The sequence below is a fragment of the Amphiura filiformis genome, chromosome 17, assembly GCF_039555335.1.
Source record: "Amphiura filiformis chromosome 17, Afil_fr2py, whole genome shotgun sequence".
In the NCBI taxonomy this organism is placed as follows: Eukaryota; Metazoa; Echinodermata; class Ophiuroidea; order Amphilepidida; family Amphiuridae; genus Amphiura; species Amphiura filiformis.
This window is the reverse complement of record NC_092644.1, coordinates 21678886-21698262: the sequence shown is the minus strand read 5'-3', so window position 1 is coordinate 21698262 and position 19377 is coordinate 21678886. Positions and strand designations below refer to the sequence as shown.

Genomic DNA, 19377 nt, shown 5'->3' with positions numbered 1-19377 from the left:
AGCACCTACCCTAAAGAAGACATGGGAATCCCTAAAAGTTTGAGTTTTCCCATGTCTTCTTTAGGGGTAAAAATCCGTCCTCAGCAATTGCCAGCACCAACATGCTATATACACCCCCCTCCCCACACACACACACTTTTGAACATGAGTGTCTGTGATCATTATTTTTAGAATCCAATTAAATATTCATAGCTGATTGATCATTGATTATCGGTTATCGACTATCAATTAACACCATCTCAAATGCTGCTTACCAGCATGCTAAGGTAAGACTGTGATGAAATCCGTAGGCATGATACTCTATGTACTACTGCTGGCTATGTTCTTTCCTTTGTTTTTTCTTATTTCATTTGTCTTATGATTTAAGAGGTCAGATCTGTCAAAAATGTTAAGTTTTCCCATGTCTTCTTTAGGGGTAGGGCCAAAAATATTTGGAAGCACCCAATACGTGTCTGTGCTATGAGACAAACAATTAAATTAAGATAGCCTTACATTGTTCTCACTTTTTCCATTGACATTATCTGTTAAAAAATTGGTAACTATACCTGTAACTATCCTAATTATATCTGCTTACACATAAGATAACTTCTGAACAATTTCTTTAGGTTTCTGCGACTTTGAGACTGACTTGTGCAGCTGGACCAACGAGCCAACACGAGACAATATTGATTGGCTAAGAACACAAGGTGGTACAGACAGCACTGGCACAGGACCTAAAAATGACCATACCACTGGCACAGCTCTAGGTATGTAACAGTGATATTTATGACCTCTAGTTAGGAAGGAAATGTTGATGTAGATGGGGTCGTATGTGTGGACTGGTGTTTAGCTCTCCCATGCTATCTGCATTATACATCTGTGCATTTTTAGTAAGTGTTATATAAATATTCTTGTGTTTATGAGGTGCTGCAAATATACCTCTACAATTTAGCCTAGCCCTATCAGGACCCGAGTGTTTCTCTGAATAGAGACACCATTTAAATAAACAAACACCACTATAAGCAAAAAATCTAATTCTCAATCCTGAGAGCCAACTTGGGTATGAACAGATATTTGTGTCAAGCGTACTACAAAAGACCACTTACGGAGCAAGTTCATCTTTTGAGAATTGGTCGATCACAGACTTAGGTTGCACAATCGTATTGTTCCAAAAATGTGCACTGATGCAATAGCTCGCAGAAGGTTCGGCCTCTCATTCTCATGAATTAGATATTTTACCTATATCACAGGATGTTTATACAAATGTTGCAGAGGCAAATCAAAATGTTTAAATATTATCTTGTCTCAGATTTATTTGGAAATCGGCACAGGTTTGAATTTCCTCCTAACAAGTAACTTATAAGTTTTTTATCCATTATTATTTCTTTTTCAAATGCATGTGTGATGTTAGTGTGGAAATGGTGCTACAAATCATCATTGGACAGGAAAAACCTCCTATGTGTCATTGGCCCCTGAATATGTTTAAAGCAAAACCTCCAATGTAACCTGTTGGCAGTTTTGTTTTAAATATGTTTAGGGGCCAAAAGCACATAGGATTTTTTTTCTTGCCCAACGACAAAATATTGTAATGAAATGTGAAATATTACTAGGTTCTACATGTATATTGTGTCTTGTTTCGAGTTGAGATTTGTTGTTGTTGTTGTTGTTGTTGTTGTTGTTGTTGTTGTTGTTGTTGTTAATGAGTGTAATTTTCTCATTATCCTTCAGGTTATTATATCTTCATTGAGACATCAACATCAGGCTTCAAGCCTGGTGATACAGCATGGTTAGTCAGTGAACATCTACAACCCAGAACCCAAGGATGTCTATTCTTTTGGTATCATATGTATGGTGCATGTAAGTGATCTTCATTCAGGTTATTCTCACATTAACTTTTTTATGAGATGAACAATTTGAGGTATAATACTGGGCATGCTGATGCAATGTAGCTACCTATGGGGATGACAAGCCATTTTATCATACCTACAAATGGTACATCTCTTAATAACTTACTTCAGATATTCACAAATAGATGGGTGCAGCATGCTAGAATTCATACTTAGAATTTTTGAATAGATACGGTATTGATGTATGGTATTTTTACATATTCCGATAACAAAAAAAACACCACAGTGAGTTATAGGCATTATCAGTGATTGCTAATTCAGAAATCATCCAAAATCAGAATTGTGCATTTTTTGTGAAGAGAATATGAGTGTGCTAACAGTTCTTGCAAGCAATAAGATAGAAAACAATCTAATAATGATTCAATGTCACATTTTAATAGTTCTTGCAAGCAATAAGATAGAAAACAATCTAATATTGATTCAATGTCACATTTTAATAGTTCTTGCAAGCAATAAGATAGAAAACAATCTAATAATGATTCAATGTCACATTTTAATAGTTCTTGCAAGCAATAAGATAGAAAACAATCTAATAATGATTCAATGTCACATTTTAATAGTTCTTGCAAGCAATAAGATTGAAAACAATCTAATAATGATTCAATGTCACATTTTAATAGTTCTTGCAAGCAATAAGATTGAAAACAATCTAATAATGATTCAATGTCACATTTTAATAATTCTTGCAAGCAATAAGATAGAAAACAATCTAATAATGATTCAATGTCACATTTTAATAGTTCTTGCAAGCAATAAGATAGAAAACAATCTAATAATGATTCAATGTCACATTTTAATAGTTCTTGCAAGCAATAAGATAGAAAACAATCTAATAATGATTCAATGTCACATTTTAATAGTTCTTGCAAGCAATAAGATAGAAAACAATCTAATAATGATTCAATGTCACATTTTAATAGTTCTTGCAAGCAATAAGATAGAAAACAATCTAATAATGATTCAATGTCACATTTTAATAGTTCTTGCAAGCAATAAGATTGAAAACAATCTAATAATGATTCAATGTCACATTTTAATAGTTCTTGCAAGCAATAAGATTGAAAACAATCTAATAATGATTCAATGTCACATTTTAATAGTTCTTGCAAGCAATAAGATAGAAAACAATCTAATAATGATTCAATGTCACATTTTAATAGTTCTTGCAAGCAATAAGATAGAAAACAATCTAATAATGATTCAATGTCACATTTTAATAGTTCTTGCAAGCAATAAGATAGAAAACAATCTAATAATGATTCAATGTCACATTTTAATAGTTCTTGCAAGCAATAAGATAGAAAACAATCTAATAATGATTCAATGTCACATTTTAATAGTTCTTGCAAGCAATAAGATTGAAAACAATCTAATAATGATTCAATGTCACATTTTAATAGTTCTTGCAAGCAATAAGATAGAAAACAATCTAATAATGATTCAATGTCACATTTTAATAGTTCTTGCAAGCAATAAGATAGAAAACAATCTAATAATGATTCAATGTCACATTTTAATAGTTCTTGCAAGCAATAAGATAGAAAACAATCTAATAATGATTCAATGTCACATTTTAATAGTTCTTGCAAGCAATAAGATAGAAAACAATCTAATAATGATTCAATGTCACATTTTAATAGTTCTTGCAAGCAATAAGATAGAAAACAATCTAATAATGATTCAATGTCACATTTTAATAGTTCTTGCAAGCAATAAGATAGAAAACAATCTAATAATGATTCAATGTCACATTTTAATAGTTCTTGCAAGCAATAAGATAGAAAACAATCTAATAATGATTCAATGTCACATTTTAATAGTTCTTGCAAGCAATAAGATAGAAAACAATCTAATAATGATTCAATGTCACATTTTAATAGTTCTTGCAAGCAATAAGATAGAAAACAATCTAATAATGATTCAATGTCACATTTTAATAGTTCTTGCAAGCAATAAGATAGAAAACAATCTAATAATGATTCAATGTCACATTTTAATAGTTCTTGCAAGCAATAAGATTGAAAACAATCTAATAATGATTCAGTGTCACATTTTAATAGTTCTTGCAAGCAATAAGATAGAAAACAATCTAATAATGATTCAATGTCACATTTTAATAGTTCTTGCAAGCAATAAGATAGAAAACAATCTAATAATGATTCAATGTCACATTTTAATAGTTCTTGCAAGCAATAAGATAGAAAACAATCTAATAATGATTCAATGTCACATTTTAATAGTTCTTGCAAGCAATAAGATAGAAAACAATCTAATAATGATTCAATGTCACATTTTAATAGTTCTTGCAAGCAATAAGATTGAAAACAATCTAATAATGATTCAATGTCACATTTTAATAGTTCTTGCAAGCAATAAGATAGAAAACAATCTAATAATGATTCAATGTCACATTTTAATAGTTCTTGCAAGCAATAAGATAGAAAACAATCTAATAATGATTCAATGTCACATTTTAATAGTTCTTGCAAGCAATAAGATAGAAAACAATCTAATAATGATTCAATGTCACATTTTAATAGTTCTTGCAAGCAATAAGATAGAAAACAATCTAATAATGATTCAATGTCACATTTTAATAGTTCTTGCAAGCAATAAGATTGAAAACAATCTAATAATGATACAATGTCACATTTTGTTGGAGGAGTTTGTCCATACAAACAAACACTTGTAGCAACATGCATTTGAAGGGTGCTTCATGTTTATCAACATGGCTGTTTTCTCCATTTTGACATTTGTGACACAATCTGGTCCATGGGGGCCAAAGAAGGCATTTTTGAACATTGAGTTACTATAACTATTACCTTATACAAACAATAGGCTATTATATACTGAAAACACCAAGGGCGAATTTCTCGACGGGTGGCTTAGCAATTGGCTTGTCTAGCCTCAAGGCTTAAGAGGTCGTAAGACCAGGCTTAACTGAAAACGTATTTCCCGAAGCACGGCTACCATAGCCTCGAGGCTTCGTTAGCCCGTGGGCCAGGCTTGTAGGATTAGCCCCGGCTTCAGTAAAATTTGCATTTCTCGAAATCAGTCTTCTGTAGCCAGTAGTCTCACGCAAGCCTGTTAGACCAGGCTTACAGCGGCTTTTCCTGGCCCTGCCTCAGAGCAGGTCTTAGGTCGTAAGCCTTGGTCTATTTCAATTTACAAATTATTTAAATTGTAGCATAAGTTTATCTTTCATATTTTGACGGTCTTTCAATTAACATGAGTAAGCAGTCACGTAACTAGGGGGGGGGGGTGGAGCGGGGAGCTCTTGCCCCCCCAAAAAAAAGGTAAATTAGGCCTACTTCTGAGAGTTATTAATTAACCTCATTATTTGGTCATTTTAAATAAATTACATTTATCCCACCTTTGTACCATTGGCCTATATGTCACCAGCTTAATACCTTAAATATGGCATTTGTACCATTATTTTTCAATCCCACCTCCCCCCATGTCAAAAGAAATCTCACGCCAATGTTCCGGGGACACATGCCAAGCAGATCCCATAACTCCTCAGACCCACTCCACCCATTACAAACCCAAACAGCATGAACGATGCCTGCCCCTCATTTATTATGTTTTCCCCCGCTTTCCCCACCCCACCCCCAAATGAAAATGTCTAGTTACGCCACTGTGGGTAAGTAATTGTTCGATTTAGTTGAACATTTCAGCATTTTATTTTAGTGTTCATTTGAGTTAGTTGAATTTTTTAAGTAGCTGTTGCTATCATAAGACCTACTCATTTTGAATGATGGTTTTTTAACAACGAATATAATTTAAAAAAATTCTTTCATCATCATCATGATCATCATGATCATCATGATCATCATCATCATGATCATGATCATCATCATCATCATCATCATCATCATCATCATGATGAAGACCTATATGATACCACCTGTCCCTATCCAAGCCTTAATAGTGTCATACTCGTACTTTTCATAAGTAGGCCTATTACAATATTATTTTGGAATGCCTATATTATACCAGGTTGGACATCAATTTAATACAATAGAAGAAGGACAAAATTGGTAAAGATATAGTAAATATTTGACAGGAAACAATAATGCATGCAGTATTAAAACTGAATTTACGGATAAGATGCATATAATATATTATTATAAGATATAAGATATAGCAATATATTGCTATATCTTCTACTTAAATAATTATAAATATTGTACCAACAGATAACTTCATGTGAGATCTGAGAAGACTACTGATATCAGCAGTATATAGCACGTTGGTTGCTTTCCTTTTTAGGGGAATCACAGATTCCTTTCCATTAGGCTTACAGTTTTACCCTTTTTGGGATGCAAAGTAAAATCACGAGTATAAAGCATAGGCGTTATCATTCATACAAGTTGGACTCATAAAAAGTCAAGTGGAAATAAAATAATACATAAAAAGACACAAAAACAGACACAATATTCTTGCATCAAGTTAGTTGTGTGCGGTATAAGCCCAAGCACAAGACCGCTGGGTCCAGGCTAGTCTTTGCGCCGGGAACATTGCGATAATGAGGCGGCAACCTTGTTAGTACGGTAAACCGTGAGGACCACAGCTTATGTACATCTACCTCCAACAGCCTATACAATTAAGTCGCTGGTTGAAAGGGACGAGGTTGTCAAGCGTTAAGCCTACAAGGCCACTAAGACTAGGTTGAATTTGCGTTGAAGAAATCCGGCTAGAGTTAAGACTGGGGCTTCGAGAGCGGGCTAGGCTTAGTAGCCTCAAGGCCACCTTAAGACTACGGCTTAATAAGACTCTGTCGGGAAACTTCGCCCCAAAGGTCTAGCATACTTGGTTCTTATGAAGTTTGGTGATGTCTATTTTCTTACGTATTTTATTGTTTCTTACTCCATATTTTTTCCTTTATCTCAATTTCAAATTTGCCGCCTTTGGCCCTCATGGACCAGATCGTGTCACATTTTAAACAATTTTATTGACTTATCCATCACTTTAAAGCGATTTCTATATTTTTTTTTTTCATTTTTGCTGGCATCTTTGAATCCAAATATAAGGAAAGTCATTTCTGAATTGAACTGAGCTGAATGCCAAAATAAGACTTTCTATGATTGAAATGGTACATTTTGTTGTTCAGATGGAAAAATCAATGCATTAAACCTGATTTTATGTCTTTCTTTGTAGCAATTGGTAATTTGAATGTCTATTTCTTGTATGCTTCTGGCAATCCTATATTGAAATGGAACTTAAGGGGTAACCAAGGTGACAATTGGTTGCTAGGCAAGTTGGATCTGGTTAGCGATGATGATTTCCAGGTGAGACTCATTTGCCCACTACTCACTTTCTGTTTATTTCTATTATGTTTCCAGCAAAAATAGTGCACAAGACAATGATAACTGAAACCCAAGAACATTTTTAGGATGGGATAAAATACAGCTAAGATTAATGATGTGTCATCAGTAGGCTATTCCATTTAAATTCACACCACCCCTGCAGAAGATTTTGGAAATATCTTTGACAGGGGGAGTATGAATTTCAAATGGAATGAACATACTAGGCAGATCCATTTAAATTTCATTCACCCTCTGAGACTGATTCAATCTGAATCTTCCACATAGGGACGGTGGATTAACCCATTCATGTTTTGAGTCAATTTCTAAATTATTTGCCCATGATATCTTGATATGGAAAATTGCAGTTACTAGAGGAAGCAGAAAGAAAGAAAAAGAGCAGGTCAATTTTAAAGGGAGACTTTTGTTTTGAAATTAATCCCTGTATAAGTTTATAAATAACTTTATAAAACTTCAAATGACACAAATAAAACATTTTGAGCCATACATTGGGTGCTTTTAATCAATACTGTATGTGGGAATAAAAATACAAGTTTTAACTTACCGAAATTATGTAACTTCCTCGACAGATTATATTTGAGTTTGAATACACAACTGATACGGTAGTTATACTGATTGTTTATGTGTTATTATATGTGTCATCTAATATTATGGTTTTTAATACACTTCTGTTAAGGAGAATACATGAGAAAGTGTTGATTTGTAGATCCGAATCCATGAGCGATAGGGAGTGGATTGGGCTCTACGAATCAATACTTGCGAGTGTATTCTCTGACTTAAACCATTGTCCCAAACATGAATAGGTCCAGAGAGTGGATACTTTTTTTTATTCTTTATTCTTTCTTTCTTTCTTTCTTTCTTTCTTTCTTTCTTTCTTTCTTTCTTTCTTTCTTTCTTTCTTTCTTTCTTTCTTTCTTTCTTTCTTTCTTTCTTTCTTTCTTTCTTTCTTTCTTTCTTTCTTTCTTTCTTTCTTTCTTTCTTTCTTTCTTTCTTTCTTTCTTTCTTTCTTTCTTTCTTTCTTTCTTTCTTTCTTTCATTCTTTCATTCTTTCTTTCATTCTTTCTTTCTTTCATTTTTTCTTTTTTTCTTGCCTTCTTTCTTCCTTTCCTTCTTTTTTTCTTTCTTTTTCTTTATTTCTTTTTTCTTTCTTTCTTTGTTTATTTCTTTCTTTCTTTCTTTCTTTTTTTTCACCTTATTTCCTTCATTCTTTCTTTTTTCTTTCTTTCTTTATTCATTTATCTATATATTTATTTAACTGTTTTTTTTTTTTATATTTATTCATCTTTTCATATATTTTTTATTCATTTATTTATTTATTGATCTAATATTTATTTATTTGAAATTATTATTATTATTTCATTTATTGCATATTTTTTTTACTTTAGGTTTATTCATTGTATTTATATATTTATTGTATTCATTGTATATGTTTGTAATTTACTTTTTAAAAGCACTTTCTTCTAATTTAGTCTTCAATTAAAATATTTTCATTCACTTGCAGCAATATATTTGTATATATTTATCACATGCACTAATGCGGCATTGAAACGATTTATATTATTTCACTTGTTATTTTAACACCTTTAAAACCACTTGTTGATACATCGAATTCCTCCGTGGTCTAACGAGCTAAGGCGCTGGATGTTAACTTTTCTAGGCCTATGTCAATGTATTTTTAATCATGTTACCTGATGTTATTGATCTGTTTATTGCATGTTAATTTTGTACTTTTTACATTAATTTTTGACATATATTGCCGAATTCAGGTCATCTCGGCTTCTAATAAAAATATCATGTTGAACACATTTTGAATTAAATTAAGTGTTCATTCACTGCCAAATTCAGTGTAATAAACATTGTAAAGACAACCCTTTAATAATTTGTGTTCAAAAAACAAAATATTCCATATTTTACTACGATACGTCAGTGGCAGACTTGACTAAGCATATGGAAGAACTGGGCCATATGGAAGAACAGAGGAATACTTAAATTTTCCCCTGAATATGGACCCAGTATAAAGAAGAAATAAACAAACAAACAAATTGTTACGTGAATTATTGTCAAGGTAGCAATAGTGTAGTGGTCAGCATTGACAACTCTCACGCGTGTAACCCGGGTTCAATCCCCAGTAGATTCAGTGGATTCATACTTACGAATCCACACTTAACGGTTGATTCGTTCAGATTCAGATAATAATCAAGAGTAAATTGAATAGAGTGACGTCACAGCAATGGTTTAATGTTTGGTGAAAGTTTAAATAAATGTTGAGTTTGGTACATAATGGTGTCACGCCACATAAAAGATGCAGTTGTTGGTTACAACATACACATAATTTGAAACAGCAATGCAAAGGGATCTCCAACTGAGCAAACATTTCTTTTTAATTGACCCCATGGGCAGTACCGGTCACATTATTGGCCTCAAAGAACTATTTTGATTGGTTACAACGAGGACTACATCACATATCAAGCCAATCAGAGATATGGTAAGAATGGCCAGTATGGCTAATGGGGGTTAATAGTGCTAAGAGATCTAAAAGGTTTATTTTGATTGGTTATCAGCTGATTAAATCGTGAAATTAACCAATCAGAAGTACTGAAAGAAAGAAACAGTGCCCAGAGAATTAAAAACAAGATAATAATTCCATTTTCAAAATATTACAGAGTAATGATGTAAATATTTTGGACTAGCCCTTGTGATAGATTTTACATGCTGAAATCAACAACTGCATCATTTTGATGTGGCAGAACACAAATCATAAACTAGTGTTCATACTATAGCGGGATAATTTAGCAGTATATAAGTTTTTATGATTTCAACTTTTCAGAACAGTTTGCAATTTCTTGTACTCACAGCTTCAAACAGCTACATTTTGAAGCACTTCAGTCCAAAATAATTCTAGCTGTTCTAAAATTGACTGTGAAAAGTGTGACAATAAAAACTGTGCAAATATTTCCCGCAATAGTCTATATATCTACCTCGAGTCACCAGCAATAGCTTTGAAGTTCAGCGTTAGCTTATAGTATTACTTGGTGCGTGTACATACTTTTACATGCGCGATCAACGTGCCACATTATGTACACGCAAAACACCACGCTAAGCCAACGCAGCACATGCTAAACTTCAAAGCTAGTGCCGGTGACTCGAGGTACTAGCTATACAGTAGTTTCATAATGGACCTTTTCAGGAGCCATCGGAAATGTTCGCAAAATAATTACATGGACGTGAGCGTCTTTACACGCCCGCGTAAATACACATAAACACTCCTCAACTGCGTGCATTGACGCAACGCACAACTGGCGTAAGTGCCTGCCCAAGATCTGCCTGCGTATGATGACCCGTTTTTACAAACTGGGTCATCACTTCGAAAAGTTCGATATGAAAAGGTCTATTGTACATATAGTCTTATGTGGTGTTTAGTCCCATCAATTTAAACACAAGACATAGTGTAATTGTAATTTCATCATATCTAACAGGGATTTTGTGTTGTCATACTAACATAAATTCCACACTTGTGTGTAGTTTTTAGTTTGTAAATCTTATCTGTATCGTTCAAAAAATCACAAATGTATTTAAGGGATCAGATAGCAACATTTGCATAGTATATTGTGGGACATGAGAGTACATTAGACATATGAAATTGCATTCTGAATACGAGAAATGTCATTCTGATATCAAATAATTTTGAGTTTTTTGAAATTCAAAATTGACATGCATAATGAACTATATTTCCTTTTCTTCCTGGGTGTTTTCCACATATTTTGCGCAAACAGGTATCAAATAGAAAAGGTTGAGAGCAATTGCGCTATGTCCACCATCCAGTAGGGCCATTCATCAGTACCATTTGTGACCAAAAAGAGGGGAAATTGTTTCATTTTGTTTTCTTGCCTAATGGTAGCAAAATATATATCTTAATTTCAGATTGTGATGGAGGCTACATATGTATCAACCACAGGTGACATTGCTCTTGATGATCTGGACATATATCCAGGAACTTGTACAAGTCCTACTCTGATTCCACCAACAACTCCGCCTGCTCTAAGTAAGTATACATGTTATGTTGTCCCCAGTTGATGTATGTATCAACCACAGGTGACATTGCTCTTGATGATCTGGACATATATCCAGGAACTTGTACAAGTCCTACTCTGATTCCACCAACAACTCCGCCTGCTCTAAGTAAGTATACATGTTATGTTGTCCCCAGTTGATGTATGTATCAACCACAGGTGACATTGCTCTTGATGATCTGGACATATATCCAGGAACTTGTACTAGTCCTACTCTGATTCCACCAACAACTCCGCCTGCTCTAAGTAAGTATACATGTTATGTTGACCCCAGTTGATGTATGTATCAACCACAGGTGACATTGCTCTTGATGATCTGGATATATATCCAGGAACTTGTACTAGTCCTACTCTGATTCCACCAACAACTCCGCCTGCTCTAAGTAAGTATACATGTTATGTTGTCCCCAGTTGATGTATGTATCAACCACAGGTGACATTGCTCTTGATGATCTGGACATATATCCAGGAACTTGTACTAGTCCTACTCTGATTCCACCAACCACTCCACCTGCTCTAAGTAAGTATACATGTTATGTTGTCCCCAGTTGAAACATGTATCAACCACAGGTGACATTGCTCTTGATGATCTGGACATATATCCAGGAACTTGTACTAGTCCTACTCTGATTCCACCAACCACTCCACCTGCTCTAAGTAAGTATGCATGTTATGTTGACCCCAGTTGAAGTATGTATCAACCACAGGTGACATTGCTCTTGATGATCTGGACATATATCCAGGAACTTGTACAAGTCCTACTCTGATTCCACCAACCACTCCACCTGCTCTAAGTAAGTATACATGTTATGTTGACCCCAGTTGAAGTATGTATCAACCACAGGTGACATTGCTCTTGATGATCTGGACATATATCCAGGAACTTGTACAAGTCCTACTCTGATTCCACCAACCACTCCACCTGCTCTAAGTAAGTATACATGTTATGTTGTCCCCAGTTGAAACATGTATCAACCACAGGAGACATTGCTCTTGATGATCTGGACATATATCCAGGAACTTGTACTAGTCCTACTCTGATTCCACCAACCACTCCACCTGCTCTAAGTAAGTATACATGTTATGTTGACCCCAGTTGAAGTATGTATCAACCACAGGTGACATTGCTCTTGATGATCTGGACATATATCCAGGAACTTGTACAAGTCCTACTCTGATTCCACCAACCACTCCACCTGCTCTAAGTAAGTATACATGTTATGTTGTCCCCAGTTGAAACATGTATCAACCACAGGTGACATTGCTCTTGATGATCTGGACATATATCCAGGAACTTGTACTAGTCCTACTCTGATTCCACCAACCACTCCACCTGCTCTAAGTAAGTATGCATGTTATGTTGTCCCCAGTTGAAACATGTATCAACCACAGGTGACATTGCTCTTGATGATCTGGACATATATCCAGGAACTTGTACAAGTCCTACTCTGATTCCACCAACAACTCCACCAGCTAAAAGTAAGTATACATGTTATGCTGACCCCAGTTGAAGTATGCTCCATAAAAAAAAAACTCGTCAAAAGTGAAAATTTTCACTCTAATTTACATTTTTGCGGACATTTTAATTTGTTTTTTTCTATTGCACACCGCATCTAATTTGCTTGATCTTGGGAAAAAAATCCACTGGTTCCAGGTATTACTCTCTTCACCAGTCTATAATACCAAATTTATTAATTCGTTTTAAAACAATTCATTGATTTTAGCACTGGGTAGTAGCCATTACTGCCAGTAAACAGGAAGTCTAGAAAGTTGACCTCAACACTGTAGGTTTTCTCTGCTTTTGAATGGGACAGCAGTAACTTTGGCCATTTTTAGACCAAAATTTTGAATTTTTCAAATTTTTTTTAAGTTTGTGAGAGCATAACAAGAATATCCGTTGATGGATTTTTATTTCCGTCGGTGGATATTTTTTACATTAAGTTTCTCATAACATATTAAAAAGGCAGAAACCCCTGCTGTATAAGAAATTAGCTAGGTAAATTTTGACTAACCTTGATGAAAATTATCAAAAAAGTGGCTATTCTTTTGTGTGTGTACGGTCCATCACCTGTCACTTTTGTTTTTGTAAAATGTCTAATGGCGTTGCCCATGGCCACTCGATGAATTGTTTAATTTGAATTAATCAATTTGATATTATAGACTGTTCACTATGCTCAACTTCGAGAAACTTGTTATAAAATTAATTTTCATAAGACCGTCCATTCATTGTAATGTGATTTAAAGATGCCTATTGATTCAAACCAGTATATCAGTTATGATTCCAATTTGGTTTGAAATCAGTTCAGCCATTTTGAAATTTTTGTTTGCTACACAGCCTCGAATTGCTTGATTTTGAAACAAATTCACTGATCCCAAAGTGTTGCTGTCTTCACTATACCCCAACTTTGAGAAAACCAGTATGTTATAATTCCACTTTGGTTTGAAATCAGATCAGAAAATGACAACCATTCCTTGTGACCTCACTTTTGGAAAATGATACAAGCCATGCATCCCTACCAAAATAACCATTAAAGGGGCATTTCGTGATCCACAGCCTCATCCCCCCACTTTTCTCAAAAAAAAAAGTTGAGTTTTTATATCACTGGAAACCTCTGGCTACATAATGTTTATGTACAAAATATTTCTTGCAGATTAATTCGCTTAGCAAAGATATCGTGAAATTTGAATTTCGCTCTGGTGCACCAGAACGAAATTACAACGCATTGTCTATGGAGCAGTGTAATACACATAATCATGCCTAACTCACAAACGCAATATCGGAATCCACTGAAATTTTGGGAATATGCTTTTTTTGTGGATATGTACTGAAAAATGTCATAAAAAGAGGATGCTAGGATCACAAAATACTCCTTTAAGTACCCTCTCATGGTTGCACACCTCACAAGCCATATTGTAACATTTATACCCGCATGCAATAGCATGCAGGGTATCTTCCCATCCTGTGGTTTCTTCTCCTCCTCCTTTTCCTCCTCCATCAAACACATCATTCTGTCAAGGCTAGCGCTAAAACTACAAAGGCCCTGGGGCCCATATGTGGTACACTTATGGGCCTTACCCCGTAGAAGTGCCTTTTGCCCATCTTGGCCCCAGAGGTCAAAGGTCACGGGCCCCAGGGGCCCAAATGTGAAAATACAAAGCACGCCATTTCTCATCAAATGAAGCAGCCTCAGGGCCCTGAGTTTGTACACTGATAGCCCTAGGGGTACTCTATATTTACAAATATACAAGAGCCCCATATGTTATATATTATGGGCCCCAGGGGCCCAAATGTTAAAATATGGTGCAACAGATTGACAAGCCTAGCTCTAAAAGTACAAGATCACTAGGGCTCATATGTGGCATATGTATGGGCCCTAAGTTGTAGATGTGCCTTTTGCCCATTTTGGCCCCAGATGTACAAGGCTGGGGGCCCCAGGGGCCCAAATTTTAAAACAAAGGGCCGGCCGTTTCTCAACAAATAAAGTAGCTACAGGGTTCAGATTTGGTACACAGATAGGTCTTTAGTATTATATTGTCATATGTATATATAATCCCCATATGTCACATAATATGGGCCCAGGGCCCCAAACGCTAAAACATAGGGCCGGTCGTTACTCAGTAATTAAAGCAGCTACAATGCCCAGCTTGAGTCTACTGACAGCACTTGAGCGCTCAGAGTTTGTACACAGATTGCACCTGGGAATTACATTGTTATATGTACATATGAGCCCCATATATCACATAATATTGGCCCCAGGCCCCAAACGCTAAAACATAGGGCCGGCCGTTACTCAGTAAATAAAGCAGCTCCAGTGGCCAGGTTGAGTCTACTGATAGCACTAGAGAATTATACTTCAGCATAATTATGTACATGGGCCTCAGTCAAATATGATGGGTCCCAGGGCCCCAAATGTTAAAACAAAGGGCGAGCCGTTTCTCATCAAAGAAAGCAGCTTCCGGGCTCAGAATTTGTACACAGATAGCACCTGAGAATTATATTGTTACTAACACCCACACACCCATCCACCCCACACACGTAGGACTAAAGAGACAGATCGTATTATATCATAATTGGAAATACCAGCGTGAATCGTTAAGGCTGTTCCAGTTAAATTACATACCCATTGGCTGTTCTATTTAATTTACATACTCCCTCTAAAATGTCCCCCCAAAAGGCTGTTCCATTTAATTTACATACTCCCTCTGAAATGGCTGTTCCATTTAATTTACATACCCCTCTGGAATAGTTTCCCCCCAATCATATTGCATAGCCTCACTGTGAGTATGAGAGACTGACAACAGCAACCTATGGAGAGTAAGAGAGACGACTCCCCTGTGAGTGGACTTTTTACAATTTCTTTATTTTATTAGTGCTACGACAGTGCAACCTACATTCAATCAAAGCTTGTGACTTGGACTTTCACTTTTTACACATTTTCTGCACAATTGGGCGACTTTTTACAATTTCTTTATTTTAAGTCCTCAGCAAATAAGGACTATAAGTTTGGGTACACCGATAACATGCGGGTATAGCCGTATTTGTGTACAAATATATAGCCTTCTAGTTACTTTTCTTGTCCATAAAATGTTACCTTTTACTGTCAGATATGTCCCTTTTTGATTTTAGCTGAACAACTAAGGTAAAGCAAAGAAAATTGGAATTTGCTACCAGCGCGAATGTGGCCAATGCGTATTACTCCTTCGGTCATGATACGACACATTCCTTTGATGTGTGTATGACCATCCTGCACGCCATGTACATACTGTGTTATGAACATCGTGTAACGGGTTCAACTAATATTTCCATTGTAATAAGTAAACACTGGTTCCTACGCTTTATTCAAAGTCTTGGATTGTGACAAACTCACCTAATTGATTTTTACAGGATTAGTTTAATGAAGTATGTTGCAGTTGCAGTTAGGTCCTGCATCTTGAACTCGACACCAAACAAAGGTGGTGATGTTACATTTTCCCAAATTTGACTCAAATTAAATGATGATATCTCTGCCAAGCAAGAAAATATTGTCATGCTTGTGGTCTCATTTTATTGCCAAATAAAATGCACTTTCAACCCTGTAAAAAGAATTCCGTTAGCATTTTTAATACTGACACTGTGCTTCATAGAATTCAGAATGGGCAGGGTTGGCGGAGGTGGGGATGTGGTACACACAAACTCTATGGGATTGATGTTTTTAGTGCATAATCTGCTTCTGTAAAGGCTGTAAATTGGATTTTGACTCTATTTAGCATCTAAAAGACTCATGACCTTACAGCTAAACAGTTCTACTAATTGTTTTTAATCATTTATGATTGGTTAAATCTAGAAAATACAAACTTTTTATACAAAACTACCCGTTTTTATATTAAACACTGTAGTAAGTAATGCGGATGTCTTCAAAATCTGAAAGTTACTATAACATTTTAATTACTTATGCTACCATAGTCAAAGTATAGATTTTCTGAAGCGAAATTTGATGAGAAATGCAAATATGGACTTACTTTTTCTGTATGGGTTAGGTAAAATGTTTCAGTTCAAAATATGTTGAATTGTAAAGAATTCTAACATACTTTGGGACACCCTGTATTCCGAGATTACCAAACAGCTTTGATTTTGGTTTTTTCCAAAGTCAGTAGGCTCCCCCTATCCTCTAACCAAATGAATGTTGTTTACTTCCAGTTTATTACTGCAAGTTGGTAATAAGCAATGCATTAAGTAACCCATTTTTTATCCGAATCTTTTTTATTCCACCCTGTATAACCTCAAGGTCACCCTGTACAATGAGTTGAAATGTGCATATTTGAATTGCTTTTGCCTTCAGCTGGTCAAAAATGTATAATTTTGCTAGTTTAGGGTTGATAATTATGGAGATAATTTAACTAGAAACTCGATTGGTGTAAAAATTCACAATATTTGTGATGTAACGCTAAGGGTGGCGAGTTCAGGACACATGGCCATTATGTAAAAACAGTAATAAGTAAAAAACCTTTCTCGTAAGTAATAAGTATGTTGTGACCCTATGTCAAATATTCAAAATATTCATTAGACTAAGTTTTATGTAAAGAGTAAAATATTGTAAACCTCAGTAATAATATCTTTTTATATCTAAACTGGCTTCAAAAAGAAACTTATATTTTTTCACAAGGTCATATCTTAAGATCCTGTCTATCAAATTCTACCATAATTACACACAGGTTTACTTCAATACTCTACTCTTAACACATATCAGTAACCATGCAGTTATCCAACTGACACAACAGCAAAATGCACTGACATGGAACAGCTTTCTGGAACACATTCACAGCCCAGCCTTGTTTCATGAAAAAAGTGTATGAAAAGCAGAAAGCAGCACCGTTTTATCATCTGTGCAAGGATCTTGTGTGCATTCTCACAGATTTTTTGTGCTGGGTGCCAAATGTTGGGCTGTGAAAATGGAGGAAGTCCAATAAGCTGTCCCATGACAGTGCATTTTGCTGTTGTGTCAGTTGGACAACTGCTTGGTTACTGACATGTGTTTTGAGTAGAGTATTAAAGTAATCCTGTGTGCAATTTTGGTTCATTTTGATTGATAGTATTTTAAGATATGACCTTGTGATTCACGCATTGTAAAAAATTATAAGTTTCTTTTTGAGCTCAGTTTATCTTTTTATATCTATATTTTGTTTTTATTCTAGGTATGGATTGTACATTTGAGTTGGATTTCTGTGACTACACTCAGCTACAAGATGATGAATTTGATTGGAGCAGAATCAAAGGGGGTACAGATACTGGTGGTACTGGACCAGGATATGATCATACAACTGGCGATGGTGAGTCAATTAGAAATTTGTATGTTGTTCATATCACATACTGCCGTATCTCTAAAGGCTACCTTCCCAGTAAACCACAGAATTAGAGAAGGAGAACCGTGACTCCCTATACCGTCACATACAATTGCGCTGTCAGCTATGGGGAGAAAATTGGGGGTATTCGGTCCTTGCCGACGATGCGCGAAGACGAACAAAAACAAATCTGCATCTCATCTGAAGCGTCTTGGTACTCACGTACAGGGCGCATCAAGTGCATCTCTCAAATGACATCCATGTCTGGTTTTAATTCTGTACAGTAAACACAAAAATGTTTTTAAAACGTTTTGAATAACATTTTAATAACCCAACATTTAAAAATGTCGGGTTATATAATGGTCATGGAAAACGTTTTTAAAACGTTCTTGTAAAATATTTTGGGCAAAAATTTTTTCTAAATATTTTGTCAACACTTAAATAACATTTTGTTTAGAATGTTTTGCACCAAGTTTTCAAAAATGCTTTTTGAATGTTATTAAAACTTTTTTATACCCATAACCCAACATGTCAACGTTTTTTGTAAATCGTTTTGTGTTTGCTGGGTTGTGTGATTTTTGTTATCACTGTTGTATTTCCTATTGTTTTATCTTTTAGCATACTTCTTTCTTTTGTGAATGAACATTGGATTGTAATATTGTGATATTACCTTAAGGGATCTAGAATGAGCGTTTATGGTGTTTCGACAGTATTTTTTGTGGACATGAGAGCACCTCAGGCGTATCGAATTGCATTCTGAATACTGAAGCATGTCTTTCTGATATCAAATAATTTTCATTTTTGAAATTCACGATATAATACAAATTTTATGACAAATTATTAAAATTTGATATTTTTCAAATTTTTGATATATAACAGTCCTTGAAGTAAATTTTATAAATCTAATGATATATTATTAAAGTGTATGTAGCTCATTGTAGCTGGGAGGAAAAGCCGACGATCAATTGAAAATTTTGACCTTTTATATTGAAGATATGGATTTTTTTCCCAAAAAGACCTTTTTTTGGGGCGTTTTGGGAAAAAATCCATATCTTCAATACAAAAGGTCAAAAGTTTCAATTGATCGTCGGCTTTTCATCCCACCTACATACACTTCAAGATTACTTCGAGTACTGTTAAGTATCAAAAATATCAATTTTCAATGATTTGCCATAAAATGTGTATTACTTTGCAATTTCAAAAATTATTTGATATCAGAAGGACATTCTTCAGTATTCAGAATGCAATTCGATATGTCTGATGTGCTCTAATGTC

General features: G+C 34.9%; 1 protein-coding gene across 1 annotated transcript in view; it reads left to right on the top strand.

The window, feature by feature from the left end:
- LOC140137059 (MAM and LDL-receptor class A domain-containing protein 2-like) overlaps nt 1-19377 on the top strand; it is a 141505-nt gene that overhangs the window by 91216 nt on the left and 30912 nt on the right. Inside the window, exons 68-76 of the mRNA XM_072158718.1 lie at nt 606-746; nt 1708-1836; nt 7047-7177; nt 11135-11255; nt 11443-11529; nt 11717-11803; nt 12265-12351; nt 12676-12762; nt 17956-18090. Coding sequence (XP_072014819.1) covers nt 606-746; nt 1708-1836; nt 7047-7177; nt 11135-11255; nt 11443-11529; nt 11717-11803; nt 12265-12351; nt 12676-12762; nt 17956-18090 — 1005 coding nt within the window. The remainder of the gene's footprint in view (nt 1-605; nt 747-1707; nt 1837-7046; nt 7178-11134; nt 11256-11442; nt 11530-11716; nt 11804-12264; nt 12352-12675; nt 12763-17955; nt 18091-19377) is intronic.